At 47.0% G+C, this 24,909-nt stretch overlaps 1 protein-coding gene and 1 pseudogene across 1 annotated transcript; one reads left to right on the top strand and one right to left on the bottom strand.

Annotated features, from left to right (window-relative positions):
* Nucleotides 1-1,283: 1,283 nt before the first annotated feature.
* On the top strand, nucleotides 1,284-11,952 carry LOC128627782 (small ubiquitin-related modifier 2-like; annotated as a pseudogene).
* A 3,103-nt stretch (nucleotides 11,953-15,055) lies between these two features.
* On the bottom strand, nucleotides 15,056-21,272 carry TSPYL2 (TSPY like 2). Its single transcript, XM_037153742.2, has 7 exons — nucleotides 20,306-21,272; nucleotides 18,994-19,071; nucleotides 18,760-18,871; nucleotides 18,545-18,690; nucleotides 18,317-18,414; nucleotides 17,312-18,024; nucleotides 15,056-15,738 (listed from the first exon to the last, which is right to left on the bottom strand). The coding sequence occupies exons 1-7, from the start codon at nucleotides 21,116-21,118 to the stop codon at nucleotides 15,599-15,601; spliced, it is 2,100 nt and encodes a 699-aa protein (XP_037009637.2). The 5' UTR covers nucleotides 21,119-21,272; the 3' UTR covers nucleotides 15,056-15,598.
* Nucleotides 21,273-24,909: the final 3,637 nt, after the last annotated feature.

The following is a 24,909-nucleotide window of genomic DNA, read 5'->3' as shown; positions in this document are numbered from 1 at the left end:
TTAAGGCTGCCAAGCAAACAATGAGGACAATACAAGCACTGGGGGTCATCAATCAATCTCAGGCATGTGATTTAGATGTCCACATCACCCCTGATGGCTGCTGTACTTGGGGCCTCTGGCAATAGGAAGGGCACACCAAGGTGCCAGTTGGCTTCTGGTCCCAGGTCTGGGAGTGGGTGGAAGCTCAATACAGCACAATAGAGCAACAAGTGAACACTCTTTACCAGGCTCTCTTGGCTACTGAAGCCATTACCAGACCGGCTGAGGTTCAAGTACATACTATCTCATCGCTGGGTGGGTACGGGACATTGTAAACCAACCCAAGAACTCAGTGGCACAGATGCCACTCTGACTGAGTGGAGTGTATGTCTCCAACGGAGAAGCAAACTAGTGATGAACCCTCTGAGCCAAAACATGCAGCAGCTCCTGCGCCCAGTTTCTTACCAAGATGTAGGCATGGAGGTCCCTACGCCTCTTCCCATGCCTGGGCCTACTATTAAAGAGGGATGAGCCCCCCCGTGCCTGAGGGTGCCTGGTACACTGGTGGCTCCTGCCATGGCCAGCTACCATCCTGGAGGGCAGAGGCCTACCAGCCCAGCATGGACAGCGTATGGATCGAAGATGGCTCAGGACAAAGTAGTGAGTGGCCTGAGTTAAAAGCTATCTGCATAGTCATAACCCACAAACCTGGGCCAGTGACCATCTGCACAGATAGCTGGGCAGTATACAAAAGACTAACCCTGTAGCTGCATCACTGACAACAAAACAGTTAGCAAATGGCTTGAGAACCCTTGGGAGGGGGGCACAACTTATTTTAAAAAGTTATGAACACAGTCTAAAACAAGAGTAACTCTTTACTGTGTCAGGGCACACCAACCTCTCTGCAGCCCTGGCAATGCGAAGGCCGATGACACATCCACTGGTTGGAAGAGGCTCCAGCAGAAGACAGGGCCCTGGGGCTCCACAAACAAAACAAAACAAAACAAAACAAAACAAAACAAAACAAAACAAAACAAAACAAAACAAAACAAAAAACGAACGCACCATGTGGGACAGAAGACTTCATAAAGAGTGGTAAAAGCTTGAGGCCTACTGCTCTGTTACTCCAGTGTAGTCACGGCCTGTCAGCAATGCACCATCTGTGCAGAGAAGCACCCTCACTGGCTACCCCAAAATAGAGTGGCCTGTAACAGGGGGACACCTTGCTGACCCTCTGGCAGGTTGAATACATCGGCCCCCTGCCACTATCTGGAAGCTCATGCTGTGCCTTCCTGGGTGCGGACATGACTACTGGCTTGCTGCAAGCAGACCCATGCCAGCGGGCCACACAGCGAGCCACCGTCCCACATCTAAAGGTGCTCTGTGCTGCCTATGGGAGCCTGGATGGCATCGAAAGCGACCAAGGCATCCATATCATGGGACATCAAGTAGACAAATGGGCAGACGCCCTCAATATAGATTGGAGAGTCCATCTACCATACGACCCCACTGGAGCCGGCCTCACTGAAAGGTACAATGAATGGCCTCTTGAAAGGCACCCTGAAGACTGAGTCTAGCTCATTCCAGGGGTGGATGACCTGCCTGTCTGTCTGCCTGAGAACCTTGAATAAATGGCCTTGGGTAGGACAAGCATCTCCTGTCACTGTCCTCACTAAACCTTGGCGCGGCACCTATCCACCTGCAGTTAAGTACATAGGAGCCTCTGAGTTGGGACAACAAAATAACAGGCTCTTGCCAGTGCCCCAAGACCTACCCCCAGGGAGAAGCACCCTCACCTGGCCCTGGCAGGTGTGGGTACAGTCCCGCTGGTGTTCCATGGTGGCTCCTTGTGGGGAGGGACTTGTCATGGGGTTGCAGCTGACACCCATAATGGCCTCTTAACCACTTACCCTTATTTGTTACAACCGGTAGCCAAACCTCAGTTCCTAAGGGAACTTGTGTAGCCTATAGTTTGGCAGGTACACACACCTTCCTTGGTCTTTTGAGCACAAGAGGCCCTTAGCCTAGGGCCAGATAAGGCATAGTATCCACCAGAGGCCAGGGCATCCACCAGTCAGTGTAACCATATAAACCAAAGACCAAATGTTGCCCATGTATTGCCAGACTGCCAAGATCTACCTTTATCAGTTCCTATGAAACATCTCTATTATCAGCCCTAGACTCTGCTCTGGAAACTCCTTTTTTACAGTGGGCCAGTAGGCTAGCAGCTGTCAGCAACCGTTCTGATTGCTGGGTCTGCACTGAATTTCCCACTGCTGCTTTCACTAGCTTACCACGGTGGATATGCCCTGTGAACCAGACACCTTGGGACTGGCTGCAAAGCTGGAAGTCTCCTGACCCCCTTGTCAAGCAGATGCATGAAAAGGTGTTTTCCCTTGTGAGGTAACAGGCCAACTGCACCGAGCCATGGCTTTTGTACACAGTTTGGGATGGCGTGGGGTGGCTGTCAGCATTACAGGTAGAGGTGCCACAACCCCTGCCCATATGTACTGAGTGTAGAAATAGTACCGTAAATGACACTGTTTAGCTCATGGAGTGGATGCCAACGCTCCTATATAAAAAAATAATGGTAATGACTGCTACAGACCACTGGGGATGGTCTACTAGGGAGACACAGGCCCATCCCATCCCACGGGGAGCCCTGTGGGCCTGTGGCCAATATGGTTGGCCTTACCTCCCACTTAATTGGGCTAGGCGTTGCACCTGGGGAGAACCATATTTCCCAAGGTGAGTGCTAAATACTTTTTGTCACTTGACATTGGGACTCATTTCAGGCATGCTATCGAGTCAAGTGCTCTGACAGGTGGTTCCACTCCCCCCCATGTTTGTGCCCGCTGTGGGTACTGTTCTAACCTATGAAGCCGTTAAGGCCCTAGCAAATCACACTGCAATAGCCCTCAACCACAGCAGACACTCTACAGCCCTGGTTTCTGATGAGGTAACTCAAATGAGGAAAATTGTGCTGCAGAATAGAATGGCATTAGACTTTCTCACTGTCACCTAAGGGGGCACCTGTGCCATTCTGCATACCAAGTGTTGAGTATACATCCCCAATAATTCTTACAGTGTGTCCCAAGACTTAACTGCCCTAGAAGCTGAAATTAATCATATATTTTCCATAGCCCCTGATCCCTTTACAACTTGGAGGAATTGTCTAGGTTCCTGGTGGCACTCCCTTCTCCTAGGTCTCTTTGGGTTTTGTCTTGCATTGTTGGTCTTGGGGTGTAGCCTTTACTGTATCTGTGGCATATGGATGCCGTGTGCCAACATGCTCACCACACAGCTCCCCTATGAGGATGTAACATGAAGAATGTGAGGCGGAGGAGCAATGTTGGGGTGCAGTGTGGGGTTGTGCTGGACCTGGCTCTTCCAAACCCCATAATGGAAGGTTGGCCAGAAGGCTGCTGGAAGCCAGAAGAGAATGGCAGGAAATATTGCCAGTTATGAGAACCAGAGGCCTGCAACCAAAGCTACTTTAGCCAGCAAGGCTCTCAATCAAGGAATTCCAGAAGGAATGTGTATTGTTTAGCAAACAGATTATACGTCCCTTTTTATCTCCTTCTGGGAGTGGCTTCTTGTCCTATGTGACTGCTTCTTGACCTTTTTTTCTTTGCATGTACACACTGAGGCAATGTAGTTTAGAGTCACGCACAAGACACATGTCCCCTTTGTCTGGGACGCTTTAAAACAAGTCTCGGACTCATAGAGGTGTGGTCCTGCTTTGCCAATCTGCTGCCGTCGGTACTCCCCGTAATGTAATAAAGGCTGTGTCTGCTCTACCCAGTCCTCCTTGTGGCTTTTTCAGCTTATCCAAACAAGCAGTCAAGATCCCCAGGCTCGACTTCCGGTGTTACAGATGTATGCAAGGGAATGACTATAATGATGGATCATGTAATCTAAGCTGATTAAAGGGAGGACCCAGGAACATGAAGGAAGGAAAGGGTAGTGAAAATGTTCCATCCCAGTGCTGCTGAAGGATTGTTGGAGTTGGGGTGCTAGAGGGAATGAACTAGAGGGATAGGTACCGGAACTAGGTACCGGATGGACAATAGGATGCTGAAGCAGATTATGGAGGTGATGCCATCACAGAGACTGGTAAGAAGGGTATGGCTATCGGCGTGTGTGGCTGAGATGGGGTTGAAAGGCAAGAGCATTGTAGGATTGCGGATCATAGAAATAAGAGACAAGAACACTGGAAGGGTCATCTATGAACACATTAAAACCACCAAGAAGGAGGACTGGGGCAGTGTTATAAAGAGTGACAGGAAGCTAGGAGCTAAATTCTTCCAGGAATAAGCATGACAGGGGTAGGTATGTGTTTGTCTGTACCTGACTATAACACAGATGGCTGGGAGGTGTTATGGTCTGATGATCTGAGATTTATTAAAAAGGTAGTTGATATGTAGATAATCTTAAAGCATCTAAAAATTATATATTAATTATAAAGGAAAAGAGTAACTATAGCGGAGAAGCCTGGCAGTCACCACCTTAAACAGTCAAAGTGAACAAAACCTTATTGGGACAAGCTGATATCAGGTGTCTCCTGACACGAAGCATTGCTGACACATTCTCTTCTGTGGCATTCTTGCCCAAATTCCATCACTTTAATCACCTGGAAACATCACACAAACCGAAATGCCATAAAGTAACTGGTGAGGGCTCTTCAAAAATACCAGCCATGAAAGATGAAAAAAGACTAAAGGACTATCCCATATTGGAATAATCTAAATGACAACCTGAATTCAATCCTAGAAAAGAAATATGATATCAGTGAAAAAAACTTGATGAAATCTGAATAAATCCTGTACTTTCATTAATAGTATTGTAACAGTGTTAATTTCCTAATTTTGATCCGTGAATTGTAGAATTGAATTGAATACTTGTATAATTTCTTAATATGTGAGAAATCTGAGGAATAAATATAAATGAATTCTTTGTATTATTTTTACAACTTTTTAAAAGTCTAAAATTATTTTTAAATAAAAATTTTAATTCTAAAAGGCAGGCTGTTTAAGACAGAGGAAAAGAAAATGTCTGGGGAGGTCATTTAGAGTGCGGATAACCATCTCCATCTCCTGGTCTCCTGGTAAGAGGGGTATGAGGGGGCTGGTGGGGAGCAAAGTGCTCAGGAAAAGGCAGGTTTGTATCCAAACAGTGATTCTCAGTACGGGGATAGACAATCATGGGGTTTATGGGGGAATTTTTAAAAATCATTTTATTGTTGTTCAATTACAGTTGTCTGTATTTACCCCCCACCGTAGGGGGAATTTTTGATTGCCACAATTGGACATCACTGGTGACATTTAGTGGGTATGGACCAAGGATGCTCAGTTGTACAAGACAGCTCCACACAGCAAAGAATTGTACCACATTCCATACAACTTTGGAATGTCCCACCAGACAATCCTGCAGGTAAAAAACCTGTTCATCATTCATTCTTTCAACATTTACTAAGAGAGCCTACTATGTGCCAGTCACTGTTTTAGGTAGGGATGCATGAGGCACACACACATACACACACATGTCTGCTCTTCTAGAGCTTACAATTGAATGGGAAACCAGACAATTAAGAAACATAATAAAAATATGAATTTTATATTCTGCGAGAGGGTGAGGAGCACTATGAGAAAAATAGATAAGGGTATTGCTAGAGGAGAACTGCAGTTTTAGAAGGGGTGGTCAGGGTAGGCTTTATTGAGAAAGTGACGTCTGAGTAGAGGCCCAAAGGAAGTAAGGGGATGAGTCTTGTGCCAGAAAAGCGATCTAGGTACAGGTGATGGCTCATTACAAAGGCCCGAAGGGGAAGTGTGCCTAATGTGGTCAAGTAGAGCAAAGGAGGCTAGGAAGGGGGGCACAGAGACAGCAAGTGGGGAGAATGTAGGAGGTAAGATCAGAGAGGTTATGAAGGCCAGATCAGAGATTTTAATATATACTGACTTTTCCAGAAATTCAACAACTACATAAATTCAGGGAAGATTGCACTTTATGTATATGTACTTTATGTTTAGAACCTTATGAAGAATGGTTCCTCATCTAGGAAACTGCATCATCCTACCTGTGATTTCTGAGTCACCAATCAACACACATGTAGCTGTCACTTTCCCAGGTCCAATATCATTTTATGCAAGACCATTTCATTATGTCTTCTAGTGGAATTATATCCAAGCCTTTACATATCAAAATATACAGTTTTATTATAAATTACTCTTCCTTTTCTTTTCTTTTTCTTTTTCTTATTTATTTATTTATCTTTAGAGGGGAAGAGAAGGAGAGAAATATCAGTGTGTGGTTGCCTCTCGTGTGTCCCCTGCTGGGAACTGGCCTGCAACCCAGGCATGTGCCCTGACTGGGAATCAAACCAAACCACCCATTGGTTCATTGAGGCCCGTGCTCAATCCACTGAGCTACACTAGCCAGGGCTACTTTTCTTTTATATTACGATTAGGACATTATATTGGTTTGGGGGAATTATGTGTGTAGATAGATTCTATTATCTTTGTACTTCATTTCAGAAGTGAATGGGGCATTTCATAATCTACATTGTAAAAATGGAGTGTTGGATCCAATAGGTATGAGATCCACTAAGGAATGGCAAGAAATTAAGAGACTGTTCAGAAACCAGAGAGAGAATGCAGGGGATTTTGCTGATGATTGAAGGTGAATTCCAGAAGGTCTGGTCAAAGGATTTCAAGACGGGGACTGAAGGGCTGTCTGAGGATGTAACTAGGAGACTCCTGGTCTACTCGTGGTGAATAACATGATACAGGGTAAAGGGCCCAATCCACTGTTTCATCTAAGTTGCTCCTCACTTGGAGGTCTCTACCTGTTTAACACAGTAGGCTGGGGAACAAAGAGGGTCTCTCCTCAACGAGGCCAGAAGCAGCCCAAGTCCATGCTCCAATTTTTACCCACAGAACAGCCCAGAGCCCCAGGCTAAGTTCATAGGTGCTCTGAGGCCGCATTCATTCATTACTACAAACAATGCACCTTCAACCTATTTAGGAATGGAGAAGAGACAGGCAGAAAGAGAAAAACAACAGAGAAAAGCAGAAGCCTTCAGAAAGAAGAACCAGTGAGGGGGTAGATTCAGAGACAGGGAGAAAACAAAGCCAAACACCAAGACAGATAATATTCTTTTCACTCATGATGGTGGTTATTTATTGAATATTTTCTAGGGGCTGAGCACTGCGCAAAATGATGCACATGTATTGTCTCAGGTGGAGATTATTAGACCTCGATTTGACAGATGAGGAAACTGAGGCCCACATGGGTGAAGGAGATGGCTCAAGGTCTCATGGTCAGTTTTAACAGAATCCAGCCTTCTAGGTCTGGGTTGTCTACTATGTCTCAGAGAGGGAGAGAAACAGAAAGGTACAGATAGAATGATGGAAATAGAGACAGACTGCAAGAGGGAAAGGCGGGGCAGGGACTTACAGACACACACGCAGACGATCACGTGAGCTGCATAATGGCACACGTTTTCCAAGAGATGGGAGCAGGGGCGGAGGGCATGGGCGGTGGGCTTCACAGGGTACTCACCGGGTCGCAGTCTGGGGCCGCAGGGGTGCTAGGCCTCCCTTTGCCACCCGCACGATCCTCCGCAACCCGCAGACCTAGGGTTGAGAGGCCACCCAGGTAAAAGCTCGCCAAGTGCCCATCCCTCACGCACTCCCGTCCCACCTCTTTCCCCCACGCCTCCGACCTCGGTCTTTACAATCTCTCACCGGACACCTCCCGCCGTTCACGCCACAAGAGAGCAGATTCCAGGAGCTGAGCTGGATCTCGAGAATACCCAGGTGGTCCCTTCCGCTGGCATTAGCGTGAGCTGGGTCTCTGGCTCCACCGCTACCTACAGTCCGGGGTCTCCCATTGGAGGAGTGCCCTCCTATATTTCCTGGGATTGGCTGAAGGTGGAAACACTATTTTTACTTACCCAGACCCCCCAACCCCAGGCCGGGATCCAAGCGGAAGAAAACTCTGCCTTTTCATGGGTCTTTGATTGGCTGACATACAGCCAAGCCCACCCTTTAGCAGGATTTGACAGGGAAGGAGGACTCCTCATTCCTGTTGCGGGATCTATTCGAATAGGCTTCAGGAAGTTATCTGGGAATACCCAGGCACTAAGCCCAAAGTGGGGCCTGGCGCAAGTCACTGACTGATCAGAGATCCTGGCTTTTTAAACGTCTTACTCTGCAAGTCCCTTTGTGTAAGCCACTGCCCCGCTAAGAGACAGGACTGCGCCCCCAATTTTCTATAGCTCTACCCTCCCTGCAGGAATTTCTGATAGGTTTCGCTCACTCAAAATGAGTGTAGTTTCTAATTTCATCCATGGAGGATGAGGGGATTAAAAAGGGGTATGGCTGGTCACCCACCAGCCCCTACTACTTAACTAACTCATTGGTCAAGCGACAACTTCACTAGGAGCCTCAGTTTAACTATCTGTGAAATGGGAAGATAATTTAAAAAACTCACCTGACACTATCATTGTGAGGATTAACTGAGAGAACAGAAACTGATTGCCCAGAACATTAATAATTAAGGCCTCCCATCTCATGCTCGCATTTCTCATTGTTTCAGACTGAGGAAACTGTGGCCCAGAGAGGCAAAATGATTGGCTTGAGGTTACACGGCAGTAAGACACAGAATAAAACCCAGGCTCCTCTCCTCCAAACGGCAGCTGTTTAAGAAAGGAGAGAGAGGCTCTGGCTGGTGTAGCTCAGTGGATTGAGCGCGGGCCTGCGAACCAGACAATCGCGGTTCAATTCCCAGTCAGGGCACATACTGGGGTTGCAGGCAGGTTCCCTGCAGGCCAGTTCCCAGCAGGGGATGCATGAGAGGCAACCATACACTGATGTTTCTCTCCCTCTCTCCTTCCCTTCCCCTCTAAGGATAAATAAATAAAATCTTTAAAAAAAAAAAAAAAGAAAGGAGAGAGAGGAAGGACCTTCTTATTACCGGAGGTTCTCGATTTGTGTTCACAGACCTCGAACTTAGTCTGGGGACAGGTTTTGGAGGGGTCCATGAATTTGCATAGGAAAAAGAATTACATCTTTACTTTTCACTCTCCTCTGGTTGAGATTTAGCCTTTTTTCAGTAAAGAATGTAACTGGCCACAGTAGTAGTACATGTGACTCTGTCACCAGTAGAAATCACAGGGATATTTCATATCTCATTATAGATGTTGTAAATCCCTTGAAATATCATGTAATCTCATCTCTATTTTAAAATCATGATAGTCATTAGACCCTTCATAGTATCTTATGATTTAATGAATTAACGAGGAGTACATATATTATTATAGCACATGCTTGCTTTTTCCATATTTTAATAACAACATTTCAATATAATCACTTTTGTTTGTAACCAAAAGTCTTTTATTTTATTCATTTAAAAGATATTGTTTCCTGCCCTGGCTGGTGTAGCTCAGTGGATTGAGCGCGGGCCTGCAGACCAAACAACCGCGGTTCCATTCCCAGTCAGGGCACATGCCTGGGTTGCAGGCCAGTTCCCAGCAGGGGATGCATGAGAAGCAACCATACATTGATATTTCTCTCCCTCTGCCCTTCCCTTCAACTCTAAAAGTAAAAAATAATAATTAGAAAAAGATATTGTTTCCTGAGGAAAGGTCTATGGGCTTCACAAGATCATCAAACAGGTCCATAGCATAAAAAGTGTTAGGAATACTTGTCTTACACAGAGAGAGAATTGGTGGTTGTGGGGTGGTGGGTGGAAGACTGGATTTTTGAAAGATGGGAAAGGAGCTGGGCGAATGGGTGGAAAAGGGGGAGGAACTAAGGACAAATTGCTTGTTACAGGATAGTCACAGAATGTAGAGTACAGTATAGGGAATATAGTTAAGAATATTGTAATAACTATGTATAATGTCAGATGGGTACAAGATTTATCAGGGTGATCACTTAGTTATAATGTCCAATTACTGGGTTATACACCTGAAACTAATATAATATTGTATGTCAAGTGTAATTGAAAAAAATTATTTGAAAAAAGTAAAAAGATACGATCAAGGTTATAAAAGATACTTGTTTTAAACTCTGGGTTCCGGTAGAACAAAGACCTGGTCTGTCATGTTTCTTTTTTGTTTTCTTTTTTCCTTTAATTGTACAAGTACAGTTTTCTGTCTTTTACTCCCATCCCAGCCAACCCCCGTCCTGTTTCTTTGTTATATCCTTATCACCCAGTTTAGTATCGAGCACACAGTAGCTGCCCAATAAATGTTTACTGTATAAATAATAGGATTCCTCCCTAATCATCCTGCACACCCCCAACTGAAGGAGCCACTGCTGGCCCTTTGGTGACCTAAGAAAGAGAGATATTCATGAATCTAGTTTTGGTTCAATTTTGCCAATCTTTGGTTCACAGAAGTGAGTGGCATTTTAAAGGTCTGGCCCCAGGAGATCCTGGGGACCTCAGCCCCAGGAGCAGGGCCCTCTGCTGCAGGAGAATGGGGTGAGCTGTGAAAGACACCAAGGCGGTTAGCTTCAGCACGGGAACAGGCTCTGGGTTGCACTGGGTCTACAACCCCTCCTTCTTCTCCTGGTCTTCCTCCTAGTTTGTGTCCAGGGTCCCAGCAAATGGGGCCAGTCTTCTCTGGTCTTCAGCAAAGACTATATTTTGGAGTGGGATGTGACCTTAAAGACCTTCTAGAACAGACCATTCCTTTTGGAGGCCCAGACTGAAGCCACACCATACTCTGAGTGAGGGCACGGGGAACAAGATATCGCTCTAGGCAAAGAACATCCTGTTCTCCCATGCCTCAGGCAGGACATAAGCAGCCTAGCTACTATTGTGTATTAGGATCCCATACTTAGTTCCGAATAGTGTCCCTGAAGCCAGAGGACCTCTCTGACAGGGTGGGTGAAGAGGAGCCTCAAATGGAGGATGAGGGCCTGGGGATTTGATTAGGAAGACTGAGAGGAACCAGGGAAGAGCATGATGAAGAGCATGATGAGCAAGCTTCAGGAATCTACTTTAAGGCTGGATTCCATCTTGGGAATTTAGGCAGGTTGCTTCTCCTGGACTGATTCCCAAGCATAATGAGCCTAAGTTTTCAGATGAGAAAATTGAGGCCCTCTAGAAAGGGCCAGGGAGTCATGTTGTGAGGCCCAGCAGATTGAGGCAAGGGTACCGAGGCCATCTGTCTCTCACACTGGCTGGCATCCTCTCGCCAGGATGACCTCTTCCTGGCCCACTCCAGGCCTTTGTCCCTGTTGCTCTCTCCTCCCTTTCACTTCGCCACGTGCTCATTGGGACTGGTTCCAGATATTGCACATAGTTGTCTCTTCCCTATGCACGGGATGCCTCGACTCAGGACCCTGCATTCTCAGCTCTGGTCCCGAGGCAAGATGTTCCCATTTCTGGGCCACAGTCTCCTCTACCCACTTCTGACAGTGCAGTCCCAGGTCAGAACAAGAGGCATCCAAACCTCCATGCTCTTCCCAAAACATTTATCAGAATCATGGTGTATGTCCAAGATCTGGTATTCCAACTATTTCGGAGAGGAGGCCCAGAGAGAAAGGAGCTTTGACAAATGATCCACAGCAACCTTGTAGTCATTCTCACTTCTCTCAACCCTTCTTTTTACTTATCTAAAGCCTATCAGCTTCTGCTGCTCCTGTTCCTGCTTGTGCGCTCATCTCGAGGCAGCTGAGGAGACTTTGGCACTCACCAAGGCGGAGGAAAAGCCCAAGCGAATCACGACTGGGAATAACTATCATATTAATTTGAAGGTGGTGGGGTAGGATGGTTCTGTGGTGCAGTTTAAGATTGAGGCATAAACCACATAGGAAACTAATGAAAGCCTATTGTGAACTACAATTTGACAGGTAGCCAATGAACGAAACAGACACACCTGCACAATTGGAAATGGAGGATGAAAATACAATTGATGCATTCCGGCAGCAGCAGACAGGAGGTAGGGTTTGGTTCTCTTAACCAAAAAGAGAACCTGCTACTTTACTCCAGAACTTTGCTCCTCCAGACCAAAAAGACATTCTCTATTAGAAAATCACAATTTTGTTTCACCACATCCTGACTACTACAGCATACTTTTCTTTATTCTTTGGTTTTCCCCTTCCCCATTCCTTTATTGTACATAAAATAACTGATGTATATGTGCAAGCATTTGCATTTTAACTACAACAAATGGCCAATGGTATATTGTTTATTTTTCACATTTTAATCAGTTTATTTTTTTTAAATTTTTTTATTTATTTATCTTTAGAGGGAAGGGAAGGAGAGAGGGAGAGAAACATCAATGTATGGTTGCCTTTTGTGCGTCCCCTGCTGGGAACTGGCCTGCAGGGAACCTGCATGCAACCCCGGTATGTGCCCTGACTGGGATTCGAACCGCGATTGTCTGGTTCGCAGGCCCGCGCTCAATCCACTGAGCTACACCAGCCAGGGCCTAATCAGTTTATTTATTCACACAAAAGTTTAATTTCCTTTGAAAGCTAGAAAATAACCAATTGTATGTTTTGATCAATATCAAATAGAGATGAGATGGGGATAAATACTAGTTTGGTGGAAATATCCCCGTCCTCCATTAGTGGAATGCTCATTCAGCCCTTATGTTTATATCCAGGAAGTTATTTTGCTCTCACTGTTTAACAAAAAAAAAAAAAAAAGAACAATATAAGTCCCTGCTGGTGTGGCTCAGTGGATTGAGCACCAGCCTGTGAACCAAAGGGTCATGGGTTCAATCCCCAGTCAGGGCACATGCCTGGGTTGAGGGCCAGGTCCCCAGTTGGGGGTGCATGAGAGGCAACCACACATTGATGTTTCTCTCCCTCTTTTTCTCCCTCCCTTCTCCTCTGTCTAAAAATAAGTAAGTAAAATCTTTAAAGAAAAAAGAAAAACATAAAATTCTTGCATGCTTTGTTCAACTGGAGAGTTTTAATGTTTTTTTAATGTATCATTGTCAAACCAAAGACAAATTTATAATATTTTGTACATAACTGTCACATGTAGGGCAATCTGTCTTTAAGTAGGGGCAAATTACTCTAAAAGAAATGAGTCCTAGACAGTTTTCCCTTTATGTCCAGTGTCTTGTTGTTTAAATAAACATCTTGCTTAAGATGAAAAAATAAAGCCTGTCAATTCCAGCATCTTAAAATCCCTCATAGAACAGACACATTTCTAGTGTGGAAGAATTCTAATTCATTTATATAAATACTTTGCCCTTGAGGAGATGAAGAGCATAACTCTCCACTTCCTAAGCATGAGCTACACTTAGTGGACAGGTGGCAAACACAAGGCCTGTGGGCTGAGTCCAGCCCTCCACCTTGTTTTATCCAGCCCGGCACCTTGTTTCTACCCGGCAACAGTGCCAAGCTCTTGCTTAACTGTTAAGGACTAGTTACCTTTATACAGTTCTAAAATTATGTTTGGCCCTTTGACGGCAACCACAAGGCTGATGTGGCCCCCCGTGAAAATGAATTAGACACCCCTGACTTAGTGGCTTCCTTCCAAAGTTTGATAGGAGGCAGAGGAGTAATTTTACAGTGGAGAAACCTGACATACATGCCCTCAGCCAGGAGAGCAAGGTTAACATTAATAGTAATAAGGTATGTTGATAGCTATGCCTTAGCTATGGAAATGCAATGGGAAATAGCACTGTATTTCTGTGGTCTTCCTCCCTCAACCCATAACCCCACTCCAAACATGAGGAAAACATCACACAAATCCCAATTGAGGAAAATTCTACAAAACACCTGACCAGTACTCTCCAAATGTTGATGACTTCAGGTCATCATAAACAAAGAAAGTCTGACATACTGTCACAGTCAAGAGGAGCCTAGAGAGACATGATGACTAAATGTAATGTGGTATCCTCGATGGCACCCTGGAATAGACAAAGGAAATTAAGTGAAAACTAATAAAGTATGACTAGAGTATAGACTTTAGTTAACTGTACAGTATTAACACTAATTGTGACAGATGGACCATAGTAATGAAAGATGTTAACACTAGGGGAAACTGTCTGTAAAGTATATGGGGACTCTATTATCTTTGAAATAATTCTATATATTAAAAACTTCTAAAAGTAAGGAAAAAATTAAAAAGCTTCCTATATCCACCCCCATCAAGCCACTCTCAACCTGAGGAGGAGCTTTGCTCACACTCTTCCTTCAATCCTTTCTTCTGGCAGCCAGCAGAGGGCATTCTCTAAAACACAAATCTGAATCCTTACAGCAAAGTAAGGGCGTTGGATGCAGAGTTCTGGAGGTATGTTGCAGAAGACCAACCCAGATGGCCACATAAGTTGTTATTACGATCCAGAAAGAATCTGGGAGGTGTTTTTGGTGTTCCTTGAAATAGTTACTGTATCCAAAATTTAAAACATCTCAGCCTTTCCCAGGTCTTCCAGATAACGCCTGCCTTTCAGACTCCTAACTCCCGTTCCCCACCCCCCTCACACAGCTACATAGTGATTTCCCTTTGCTTTGCCCTTATCTCTATACAAACTCCTCAGCCTGACCCATCTTTTCTTGTCTTCTCTCCCAGACCCAGCTCCAGGGATCCTGCACCCCTGCCCTAAGAGGAGAGACCACTCCTGCATTACTGGATCGTGATGTGCCAACTGATATGACTTTTTCCTGCTACGTGCGAATGAGAAAAATGGATTCCTCTGATTCCACCCTCCACCACCCAGCTCACACTAGGCCTGAGGAAAGGTTTGACGCACAATAAATTAAAAGATGAATCACTGAATCAATGGATGTTACAAGGCGCAAAGCGTTTCTGTGCGCCTGCGCGAGAGAAGGCGTGGGAAGCTGTTTGCTACCTGGCTGAGTCTACTGCCTGCCGACTGGAGAGGGAGGGGCTTCCTCAACCTCGCCCTGCCATTGGCCAGAATGGTCCGCATTGGCCTGAAGCCACACCTCTGCGGCCCTGCGGAGCACGATTCCAGCTAGCCAAATCCACCCCCCACCAACTCTTGTCAACTACCCTGGTGTAGGCTAGTGCTTAGAAGTGCTGGGCAGGGAGACTGGCTGCTGGGGACAGTGCACCTGCTGGAACAAAAGACTCGAAGCAGCACTTTGAACTTGCTCTGAATTTTATTAGGATTACCAGGGTTCACAGGGAAAGAGGCAGGGCTTCTGGGGGAGGGGGATAGGAACACCGCAATGGCAAAGCGGCCTTGCATAGACACCGATGCGGGCTAGCGGGCACAGCGGGGAAAGGTGAGGGAAAGAGAGAGACTTGGGACAACAGGGTGGCAGCAGAGCCCCCAAGGCCACAGCAGCCTCCCCCACTTTGAGATCAAGGGTGTCCACTCCATACAGCACGAGGAGGGGGACAGAGGGGCCCTGACCAAGGCATCACAATAAATACATAGCAGCACACAGAAGCCTGCGAGGGAGGGCCAAAGGAAGGGGGAATCCCCCTCCCCCTGCTCCCCAAAAGAAGAACTCTGCAATTACTAAACCATAAAAATAAACTTCAAACCCGTGTACGAAGTTGGTCACCCCCCAGAAGTGCAATGTGGGGCCTCAAGGCCCTAGCTGAAGGGGAGGACAAATGGGGGGGGGGAGAACTACAGAGGCAGCCGCCACAAGGGCAAGGGCTGGACGTTTATTTATCCGATTTTGCCTCTCTTCACTGGGTCCACCCAAGCGTTTTGGACCTGAAGGACTTCCTCCATGTCAGAGTCTTCCCAGTCTTCTTCGATTCCTTCCTCCTCCTCAGTTTCTCCCTCGTCATGGCTGTCTTCACCTCCTGGCAGCACAGGGCAGAGAAGGGGGACCAGAAAATGTAAGAGAGTGGTTAGATGGGCTGTTGGTGGGGAAGGATCACTTGCCAAGCACCTCTGCTTGGAACAAGCAACTGTGGATGAGTGGGAGGCACAGGAAGAATAGGGTGAGCTCTTTGCCTCTATCCAAACAAAGTTCATACATCTCTTAAAGTAGCTTTTTCTCCCACTGTATGTATCAAATGTGTCTTTTCCTGAGCCGTGACCTCAGCTGAATAAACCTATTCATCTGGAGTCAGCTCCTTCTCCATAGTGTGATGGAAACAGGACCCAGTCTGTCTTCTTCAGCCCAATTCCCCACCCCCACTCCCATCCTATGGCTAGACAGATAGCTGTCTTTCCTCCAACAGATGTGTCATCTGGTGGGAGGGGATGGGGCCAGCAATTTCCTCAATTTCCCCAGTCAACCTGAAAATGTCTAGATTGAGTCTACTCACTCATTTAATGCCTCCTTCCTTGGTCCCCTGCCCCCACCCTCAATGGAAGTTTTTGACTGCATGGTCAAAACCCACAGGAGTGGTTGGTCTTTCTCCAGAGGCCCACCTTATGTCCAACAAGCCCTTCCAACTCTGTGTTTCTCCCTGCATCCCATCAATCTCACCACCATTGCCATTCCCCATCCCAGGAAATGGCACCTCCTTTTGCCAGTCATTCAGGCCAGAACTAAACCCAAGAGTCACCTTAAATACCATTTTTTCCTTCAAACATAGCATTTCCCAAAACACATTCTTTGGTGAGCAGTGGCTTCTGTGGCCAAGCTTAAAAAATATTGGGTTCCACAAAGTTTAAATAGGTTTCTTACAGGAGGACTTCTCAGAGCCTTTAAGGTGCTAATGTACAGGTGACTCTACATGAAGATATTACTATACGTAGTATTTCCCCAACATATTTGATCACTAAACCTGTTTGTGAAAAGCAGCTTTCAGAACTGGTGAAGGGTCCTCAGAAGACAATTTTGGAAACTGTGTTCAACATACCATACATTTTCACCCTTCCATGTTCATGTGATCCCTTCCCCCAAGAATGCCCCATAATACTCCTTAAGACAAATGCAGCCTCCAATTCAAATGCCACTTCCTTTCTCTAGTTTTCCCCTTCCTCCTGAAGGTAGAATTAACTGTTCCCTCCTCTGGGTTCACAAAGCATAATGTCCATTTCAGCCTCAGCTCCCCAAACAGAACTGGGAGTTGCCAGAAGGCCAGGGCTGGGTACAAAGTGTACTGAATTGCAATGTGTTTGCTACTTTCCATGCACCCACCCCCACCCCCATATGTGAACCAGTCCTGTTTTCCACCTACTCTCTCCTATCTCTTCCTTCTTTGTCTTTTGCTGTTACCCATCACCTACAACTGAAATGTTTCTTTGATCTTGTTACATTTTTAAGTTAAATGCCCCCTGGCTTTTGTCTTAAAAGTTATACAGAATGCTTTTTTATTTTCTCCACAAGGGCAGATTGTGCTCATGCCTTGATTCCCTGATACTGGCCAGCTTTTCTCTGAGAAAAGACAGGAGGGAAGACAAGAGAGGGATCTAGCTCACCTTCCTCACTACCCTCCTCCTCTTCTTCCTCCACTGATGATTCTTCTTCCAAGAAGGTTTCTACCTCATCGTCATATTCATACAGGTAGCTGCTGTTAACTTGATCCTTCTCAGACTCTTCAATGTCAGTCATATAATCATAAATGCCTCTGTCGTCATCATCACTGCCTTCATTGTCACCTTCATTGCCGTCATCATCACTGCCTTCACTGTCACCTTCATTGCCATCATTATCTTCATCATCACTGGCCTCGTTGTCTCCATCATTGTCACTATCACTGCTGCCCAGGTTGTTGCTGTAGCTGCTACCCTTGGGGCTCTCATCGTCACCATCAGTATTCTCATTGTTGTCATCAGGATTTTTGTCGTCAATGGCAATCTCATTGTTGTCAGTGGTCTCACTGTGGTCTGGGATCTCGCTGTCACAGAGGCTCTCACTGTCACAGAGGCTCTCGATGTCGGTTATCTCACTGATGTCGGTTACCTTGTTCATGTCGGTTATATCGTTGATGTCGGTTATCTCGTTGTCGGAGGTCTCAAAGCAGTCGGTGGTCTCCATGAAGTCAGAGATCTTGATGTCGTGAATGGTCTCATTGTCGGTGATAACATCGCTGTCTGAGGTCTCACCAATTATGTCTTCCATTACTTGATAGTCGTCAAAGTCTTCCATGATCACCACCTCATACTTGTTCCTCTTTTTACTGTGGGAAAGCCTGGGGTTGAATATAAGTTTGGTGAGAGGTGTTGTACCCAAAACAACTACTGAAAGGTAGTAAGTAACTGGGGAGGCAGTAGGTTACAAGGGATCCTAGGGATGAAACTAGGGTGGGAAGAGTCCCATTTCTGCCCCTGACTGTGTAATCTCAGGCCAATCACACCCCATTTGTGGGCATCATTTCCCACTTGTAAAACATATTGGACTGAATTATCTCCAAGGTCCCTTTTGGCTCAATAACTCTTATGCAACATTAACAAATCATCTCTCAGCCTCCAACCCCCCATCACCTTTCTTTCTTTTCTTGTTTCTTTCTTTTGGCCCTGTAGCCGCCTTCACCCATCATGTAGTAGCGCAGAGGGTTAACCCACAGGTCATTCTTGATAATCTGTTGGAAGAGAAGGGGGAAGGGAAAACAGAGCTCTATGAGTATAAGCCCCAGAACCTATTTCCAATTCCCCAGGCACCCAGAGGCAAGCCGAGCAAGTCCTTCTCTGGTACTACCAGGAGGAGCCCACCTCAGCAATCCTGTCGGCCTCTGGGAGGCTGTGATTTGAGAACCAGCTGAAGAAGCTGTGGTTGGTGTCCTGGTTCCTGTGCTTGTGGGCCTGGGGTTCCTGGCCCCGGTGCCAGCGGATTGGGGTAGAGTGAGACACCAGCCGGCCTAGAGGAAAAGGTTATCGAGAGGAGACTGGCCAAGTGTACATGGATTTGCCCTGGGAGTGCCTCTTACCAGATCGGTTGCACTGGAACTCCTTGACAATCACCATGTTTGTGAAATAGGGGTTTGTCTGGAAGTACAGCTTCATTTTGTAGCCCATGGAGATATGTCTGAGATCCTGTACCTGCTCAGGGTGGAGGGTAATGACGGAATCCTCACCTTACCGTGCCCCCCCCAGTCCTCCCTCACCTCTAAGGACCAGATTCCTTGTCCAGTCGTAGTAAAAAAAAATATTTTTGGTCTGACCTGCAGATTGGTCAAGTAGCGGAAAATGTCTTCATCACGTTGGTTGATCAAGATTGAAATTTTGGGGTGGTTGAGGAACTGAGGGAGGGAGCAGTTTAGGTCAAGGAGTGACTATTCATTGAGAGAAGGAGGGAGGGAAGGCCAGGCAGAGCAGGTCAGGGGGTGCAAAACAAAAGAGAAGCTGGAGCAGAATTCCTTTTGTGTTCATTTGATATGTGTGGAGCAAGTGCATCATGGGACCTGACCTGTACTTTTATTTTCATGATGCTATATGGTGAGAGCCTGTGTTTATGCCGTCAAACCTCTGCATCAGGTGGCCTTGCCACAGTGCTTGTTTGTTGTGTATGGGTGCTGAGGGTCTATGTCCATGTGATGTGTCTCTGGATGCCAAGGGCTTGTGCTCACAAGACACTGTAATGTCTGGAAGCTGAAGGTCCATGTCCAAGTAAAGCTATATCTGGTTGTTGAGGGCCTGTAGTCACATAATGTATGTTTGGGTGTTATGGGTCTTTGTCCACATGATATTATGTGTCTGGATCTGAGGGTTTATGTCTCAATGACACTGGGTACTGAGGGTCTGTGATCATGTATACTTTGCATGAGGGTGCCAAGGATCTGTATCTATGTAATTCTGATAGGATGTTAAACCTATGTGTTCCTAACATGTTGTATGTCTGTATGTGTCCCTGAGATGAGCTGAGTAGTGACTGGGATTTTCTTATTCTCCCCTTTCCTTCATTTAACTCCTTGATCTCCATTCCTAGGTACTCCTCTGACCCTTCAGGGATTCCGGCAACTTTTTAGCCCCCTTTTCTCCAGCCAGGGTTGAGGTCTCCCTACTATCTAGGGAGATACCTAGGATTTGCAGAGCCATGTGTGAGTTAAGCACCCATTCTGGGCAATTTCTCTGCTATGGTGCCCTTCCCCTCCCTCTTCACTGTCTCTGAGTCAGTTTATCTTCTGCGTGCCCCTCCCCCATCCTTTTATCATCTTTGATCCAATTTTTCTGCTGTATGCCCTTCTACTACCCTCCCCCTTTCACTGCTTATGATGCATTTTTAAAATATTATGTTCTTCCTTCTTCCCCTTTCCCATCCCTAATCCAGTTTTTATGTTGTATGTCCCTCCCCCTTCACTATCTCTAGTCCAGCTTCTCTGATGTTTTTTCCCCCCTCCTTCCATCCCTCCTCCACCAAACCTAGTCATTCTTTCAACAGGGACCAGTCCCCACACCTTTTCACTCTGTCCCTGTCCCCACATCCCCCCTTTCTGTCCTGGGCTCCTGACCCATGAGTATAGATGACAAGGATACTGCTTTGACCCAGAAGCCTGGGATATGCTGGATGATAAGGTCTCTGCGTTCCAGGAAGGGTCTCCGCATCTGGATGAACTTGCGCTTGAGACGGAGGAAGGCCTTGCCTGCCTTGATGTTCACCGCCTCCAGGTCCAGCTGAATGTTTTCCAGTGCCTGCAGGATGTACTCTATCTTCTCGGCGTTTATCTCTTCCTTTTCCTTCTTCACCTTCCTGTGCTTCCTCTTCCTCCTCCTCCTCTTCCTCACACTTTCCTTTTCATCCTCCTCATCATCTTCCACTATGATGATGGTCTCTTCCTTCCCCTGTAGACCGGCTAACATCTGGTACCCCCGCCCCCCTATGCTACAGGTTTCTAGGGCCTTTTCTCCATCAAAGCTGCCGGGCTCCGAAACCTGAATGTCGATTTCCAGGCTTCCCCCAGAAACCTCCGAAGGAGAGAGAGTTTCCAGGCTCTCCGTGGGAGGGGGCGCCCCCCCATACCCAGACTCTATCTCAGGATCCCAGCAGGAACACCCAGCACCCAGGGTGAAGTATGCGCGAACTCCCCCCTCCTCCAGAATGACATAGGGCGGCGGCGGGGGCAGAGTGGGGCCCAGTCCCACCCCCCTCATGTCAGCCAGCACCTGTGCCGCCTCAGTTTCCTCCCGGAGCCTCGGGCGCTGCTCTGGTGGAGGCAGGGGCAGTCGCAGGAGTGGAGGTGGTGGCGGTGGCGGCGGCGGCGGCGGCGGCGGAGGCACGTCGTCCTGAGGGGGCTCTGAACTGCTCAGGCGGCGGGCCTTGGCTGGAGGCCCCTCATCCGGACGGTCCATGGTGACCGCTCTCACACCGCAAGAAGAACCGCGCTCGCCCCTTCTCTCAGCCAGGCCGCTGCTGTCCGTCACACCTGAAGCGGAGCCACCGCGCCTCACGCGACCAGCTCAGCTCACAGCCTCGCTCTGGCGCTCCCTCCCACAGCGCCTGCCCTATTCCCTCCGCGCCAAGCGCCCAGGCCCCGCCCCTCTCTGGCGTAAGATACCCGTATGCCTCGCCATTGGCTGTTGGCTGCAGAGGCGGCACTCACGCTCCCCAGACTACTGCGCGCTCTCCCCGCAACCTGCTGGGTGACACCCCACCTCATCACTTTCCCATTGGCTCGCCTTGGCCCGCCAATCATCGGGCTGAATCCCGTCCCCCCGCCCGCCCCCAGCGACCACAGGGAAACTGCGGGGCAATTGGCTGTGAGAAAAACCAAGGGGAAGAAGCCCTTCTTCCTCACCTTTCAACGTTTTATCCAATGGGAAAAGTACCAGTGGTTCTTTTTTTTTTTTTTTTATTGAATTAGAGGGTAGAGAGAGGATAAATGGGGATGTAAGGAGACTTGGCTTGGGGTGGTGAACACACAATACAATATACAGATAATGTATTATAGAGTTGTACCCCTAAAACCTATGTAGTTTTATTAACCAATGTTACCAGTGGTTCTTAGGACCGAAAAAAAAACCCAAAACAAAACAAAACAAAAAACCGAACGCAGGCGCTGAGCACGACGTGTTCAAATCAAATTGGAGAGCTTAGCTGTCGTTCATCCCCCCTCCCCTCCCCTCCTTTCCATTTCCCTTAGGCAACTACGCACTTTAAAAATCTACCCCCGCCCCAGTCCCGGGCTTTTTGCCCCGCAGCAAACTGATGAGGCTCCTGGGGGCTCAAGGTGTTCTAAATGAGCCTGGACTTTAGAAACCTAGGGCCTTTGGTTTAGGGTCAGGTTTTGACGTGGCATTTTCCATCTCTGCAAAATGGCTCTAGAAATAATAATCAAGAAAAAAAAGTAACTCCCTATGCGTCATTAAAATGATGTGATTCAGTTCATTATACTAGGTTTTTCTAGGACTTTCTCTGTCTTCATCTACTCAATACTTCTTCTTCTCCTTTCTCCTCTCCCTGTCCCCAGTCTATACTGTTCTTAACTGTATTTCAAAAATTATTTTGGCCAGATGGACAGTCTCGGTGGCCATGTGGTGGTGTTCTGGCTTTGGTAGGGATTTAAATCATGGGTCTCTTCCTTACTTTATAATTCATACTCTCTCTGAGCTTCAGTTTCACCTCCTCTGGATGAAGCGTTCTTAAAGAGAAGCGTAGGAAAACTGCCCATTGTAGCCTTGTTGTAGCAGAGAACTGGAGGCAACCTAGAGACCCGGCACCAGGGGATGGATAAGGAAAATGTGATATATGTGTATAAGATGGACCACTAGAATGAATTTAATCTACGTACGGCAACATGGCTGGATCTCTCAAAAACAGAATGTTGAGTGAAAAAAGAAACAGAACAAGATTTATAGTACAATACCATTTATGTAAATTAAAACACATAACAATACCATATATTTTTCACAGATACACATATATGTAAATAAACACATGAATGGTAGATTGGAAGGATGTATGTTAAATACAGGAGAGTGGGTGCCTGTGTTGGAGGGGGGAATGGGGTCAGGAATGGGTAATGAAGGGGACAAAACAAAACAAAATAATAAATAAAAGGGCTTCACATGATCAGTGATGATATAGTGTGCCAAGAACTGAGGAGTATAGTCAACTCAATTCTGTGCACCTCTGAGAGAATAAGTAAATAAATAATAAAGTAATCGAGTGTCCAGGCAACAGGCTGGCTGGGTAGACTCCCAGGCTTGGGTTCCCTCCTCCTGTGACATCCCTCCCTCTGAATTTAGCCAAAGTTTACCAAAGTCTCAGCTGTATCAAGTAGACCCTTCAAAAGATCTCCCATCCCTGACTGAGCAGTCCCTCTCTCTAGAAGCCATTACTTTGTCGGGGTCACTCCCTAAGTCTATCAGTTCTCCCCAAGTTGGATTCCTAATTCCCAATCCCCATTCTCTATGGTGGTCCAGTTTCAGAAACACCTTGTTTGGGTTTTGGAAAGGAGATTGATTCAGGAGTTCAAAGTGGTACCTGGCGGCTCCAGGCTTTGGGAAGAAATGGGGTTCTCAAGTATTCTATCTGCCATGTTCAGAGTCTGGACCAAGGGAGGAAGATACGATGAGATGGGAGTCTCCCTCTTGCTACATACATGCATACGGTTTTCAAGTTCCATCTCTCCAACCACTCTACTTTCACTGCAGGCACATACTATAGCTTGTCTCCTCTCAATTAGGCGCATACATGTATGCGTGTACATGCCATGTCTCCACACACAGGCATTTACTCACATGTGTGTACCAAGCAGGGGTGCCTCCCCACACAAAGTCACACAGACACACTGTCACACTCCATCATACCTCTCCACATGTGGTCATGCAGACAGGACACACAGACACACAGACCACACAGACAGACACACACACATACACACAGTCAGAAAGAGAAAACATCCAATATAGCATTGTTCATTTCAGTTTTCCATTTACAAAATCCAATGGTGAATCCAGGCAGTTAGAAAAAAGAAATGGAGGAAAACCCTCCTGAATGCACCCTATCTACCCCCACCCCTGTGGTCCCCCCACCCCACCCCCTGGAAAAGGCACCCCCATCACTATCACTGAGAGAACAGGTAACCCCCCCCACCCCAGCCTCTCAGCCACTCTGGCCTGCCTTTCCAGGGCAACTCCATAGCCAGGCTCATTAATGTCTCTCCTGCCTAGAGTGCCCTCCCCATTTTCCTGGGGGTCAAGGCTTCCCCACTTCTGGGGCCATGTTAGGGTAGGGCGGAAACTTAGGACAAGGGTTTCAATAGGCAAGGGAAAGGCTAAATATAGATCTCCCCCTCCCCCAGGGAATGAGAAGGGGATAGAGAACCTGGGCAAGACCAGGCAAAAGGAGTGCCAGCTTGGATCCCCAGTCCACAAAAACTGGCCTTGGTGTGATCCCAGAGTGGAAGCTTGGGAATCACCCACCTGGGGAATCTGAATATGGTCTGTTCCACTTTGGGAGGAGGGATTGGTGAAGGGAAGGAAGTGGAAGTTGGGAGCTGAGGGCCCAGAAGACCAAGGGTTACCACGGAGGGGCTTGAGGCCCCTGAGGCTTAAGGAGGACAAAAAGAGGTCAGATAGAAATGGACTCAAATCCACAGTACCTTGGAGCTTATTCCCTATGAGATGCCAAGGCCCCAGAAGAATTTTCATCTTTGGGAGTGCAGCGTGAACTCAGGAGACAATTCTGGGTTTGAATTCCATGCTGACGCCATGCTCTGGGACCCAGCTACTCTGGGGAGTTCGACGATCTCTCTACACTTCCCTGGGGCTGCTCCTGCCTGTATGGTACCCACATCAGCCCTAGTAGGGCTAGAGTGGATTTCCGTCCTCAGAAAGAAGAGTTGGGGCCTGGGGATCCAGGAGGCAACTTGAGAGAACATAGCTAAGCCCCTATCTTCAGCTCCTGGTGTGCAGCTCACATCCTGCTCTTCACTTAGCCTGGGCCCAATCTTGGGGGCCCTTCTCCCCCGCTCATGGCTTCTCAAACAGATGCTCAAGAAACACTTGGGATGTCTGGACAGAGTGGGAAGCAAGAGGAGACTGGGCTTGGGACCATGGTTAGCCTAAAACAACATTGCACACAACATAGCAATTAAACATCCCTGCTCCCTGGGGACCCTGCACCTGCTTTGGTCCCT

The sequence above is a fragment of the Artibeus jamaicensis genome, unplaced genomic scaffold, assembly GCF_021234435.1.
Source record: "Artibeus jamaicensis isolate MK-2021 breed Jamaican fruit bat unplaced genomic scaffold, CSHL_Jam_final contig_1410, whole genome shotgun sequence".
In the NCBI taxonomy this organism is placed as follows: domain Eukaryota; kingdom Metazoa; phylum Chordata; class Mammalia; order Chiroptera; family Phyllostomidae; genus Artibeus; species Artibeus jamaicensis.
The sequence above is the reverse complement of the archived record's forward strand: the minus strand, read 5'-3'. Positions and strand labels throughout refer to the sequence as shown.

Coding starts and splice junctions, on each gene's coding strand:
- TSPYL2 (XM_037153742.2), bottom strand. CDS start 21,118: ATGGACCGTCCGGATGAGGGGCCTCCAGCCAAGGCCCGCCGCCTGAGC. Junction 18,872..18,993: donor GCTACTTGACCAATCTGCAG/GTCAGACCAAAA, acceptor CACCCTGAGCAG/GTACAGGATCTCAGACATAT. Junction 18,025..18,316: donor AAACAAGAAAAGAAAGAAAG/GTGATGGGGGGT, acceptor ATTCAACCCCAG/GCTTTCCCACAGTAAAAAGA.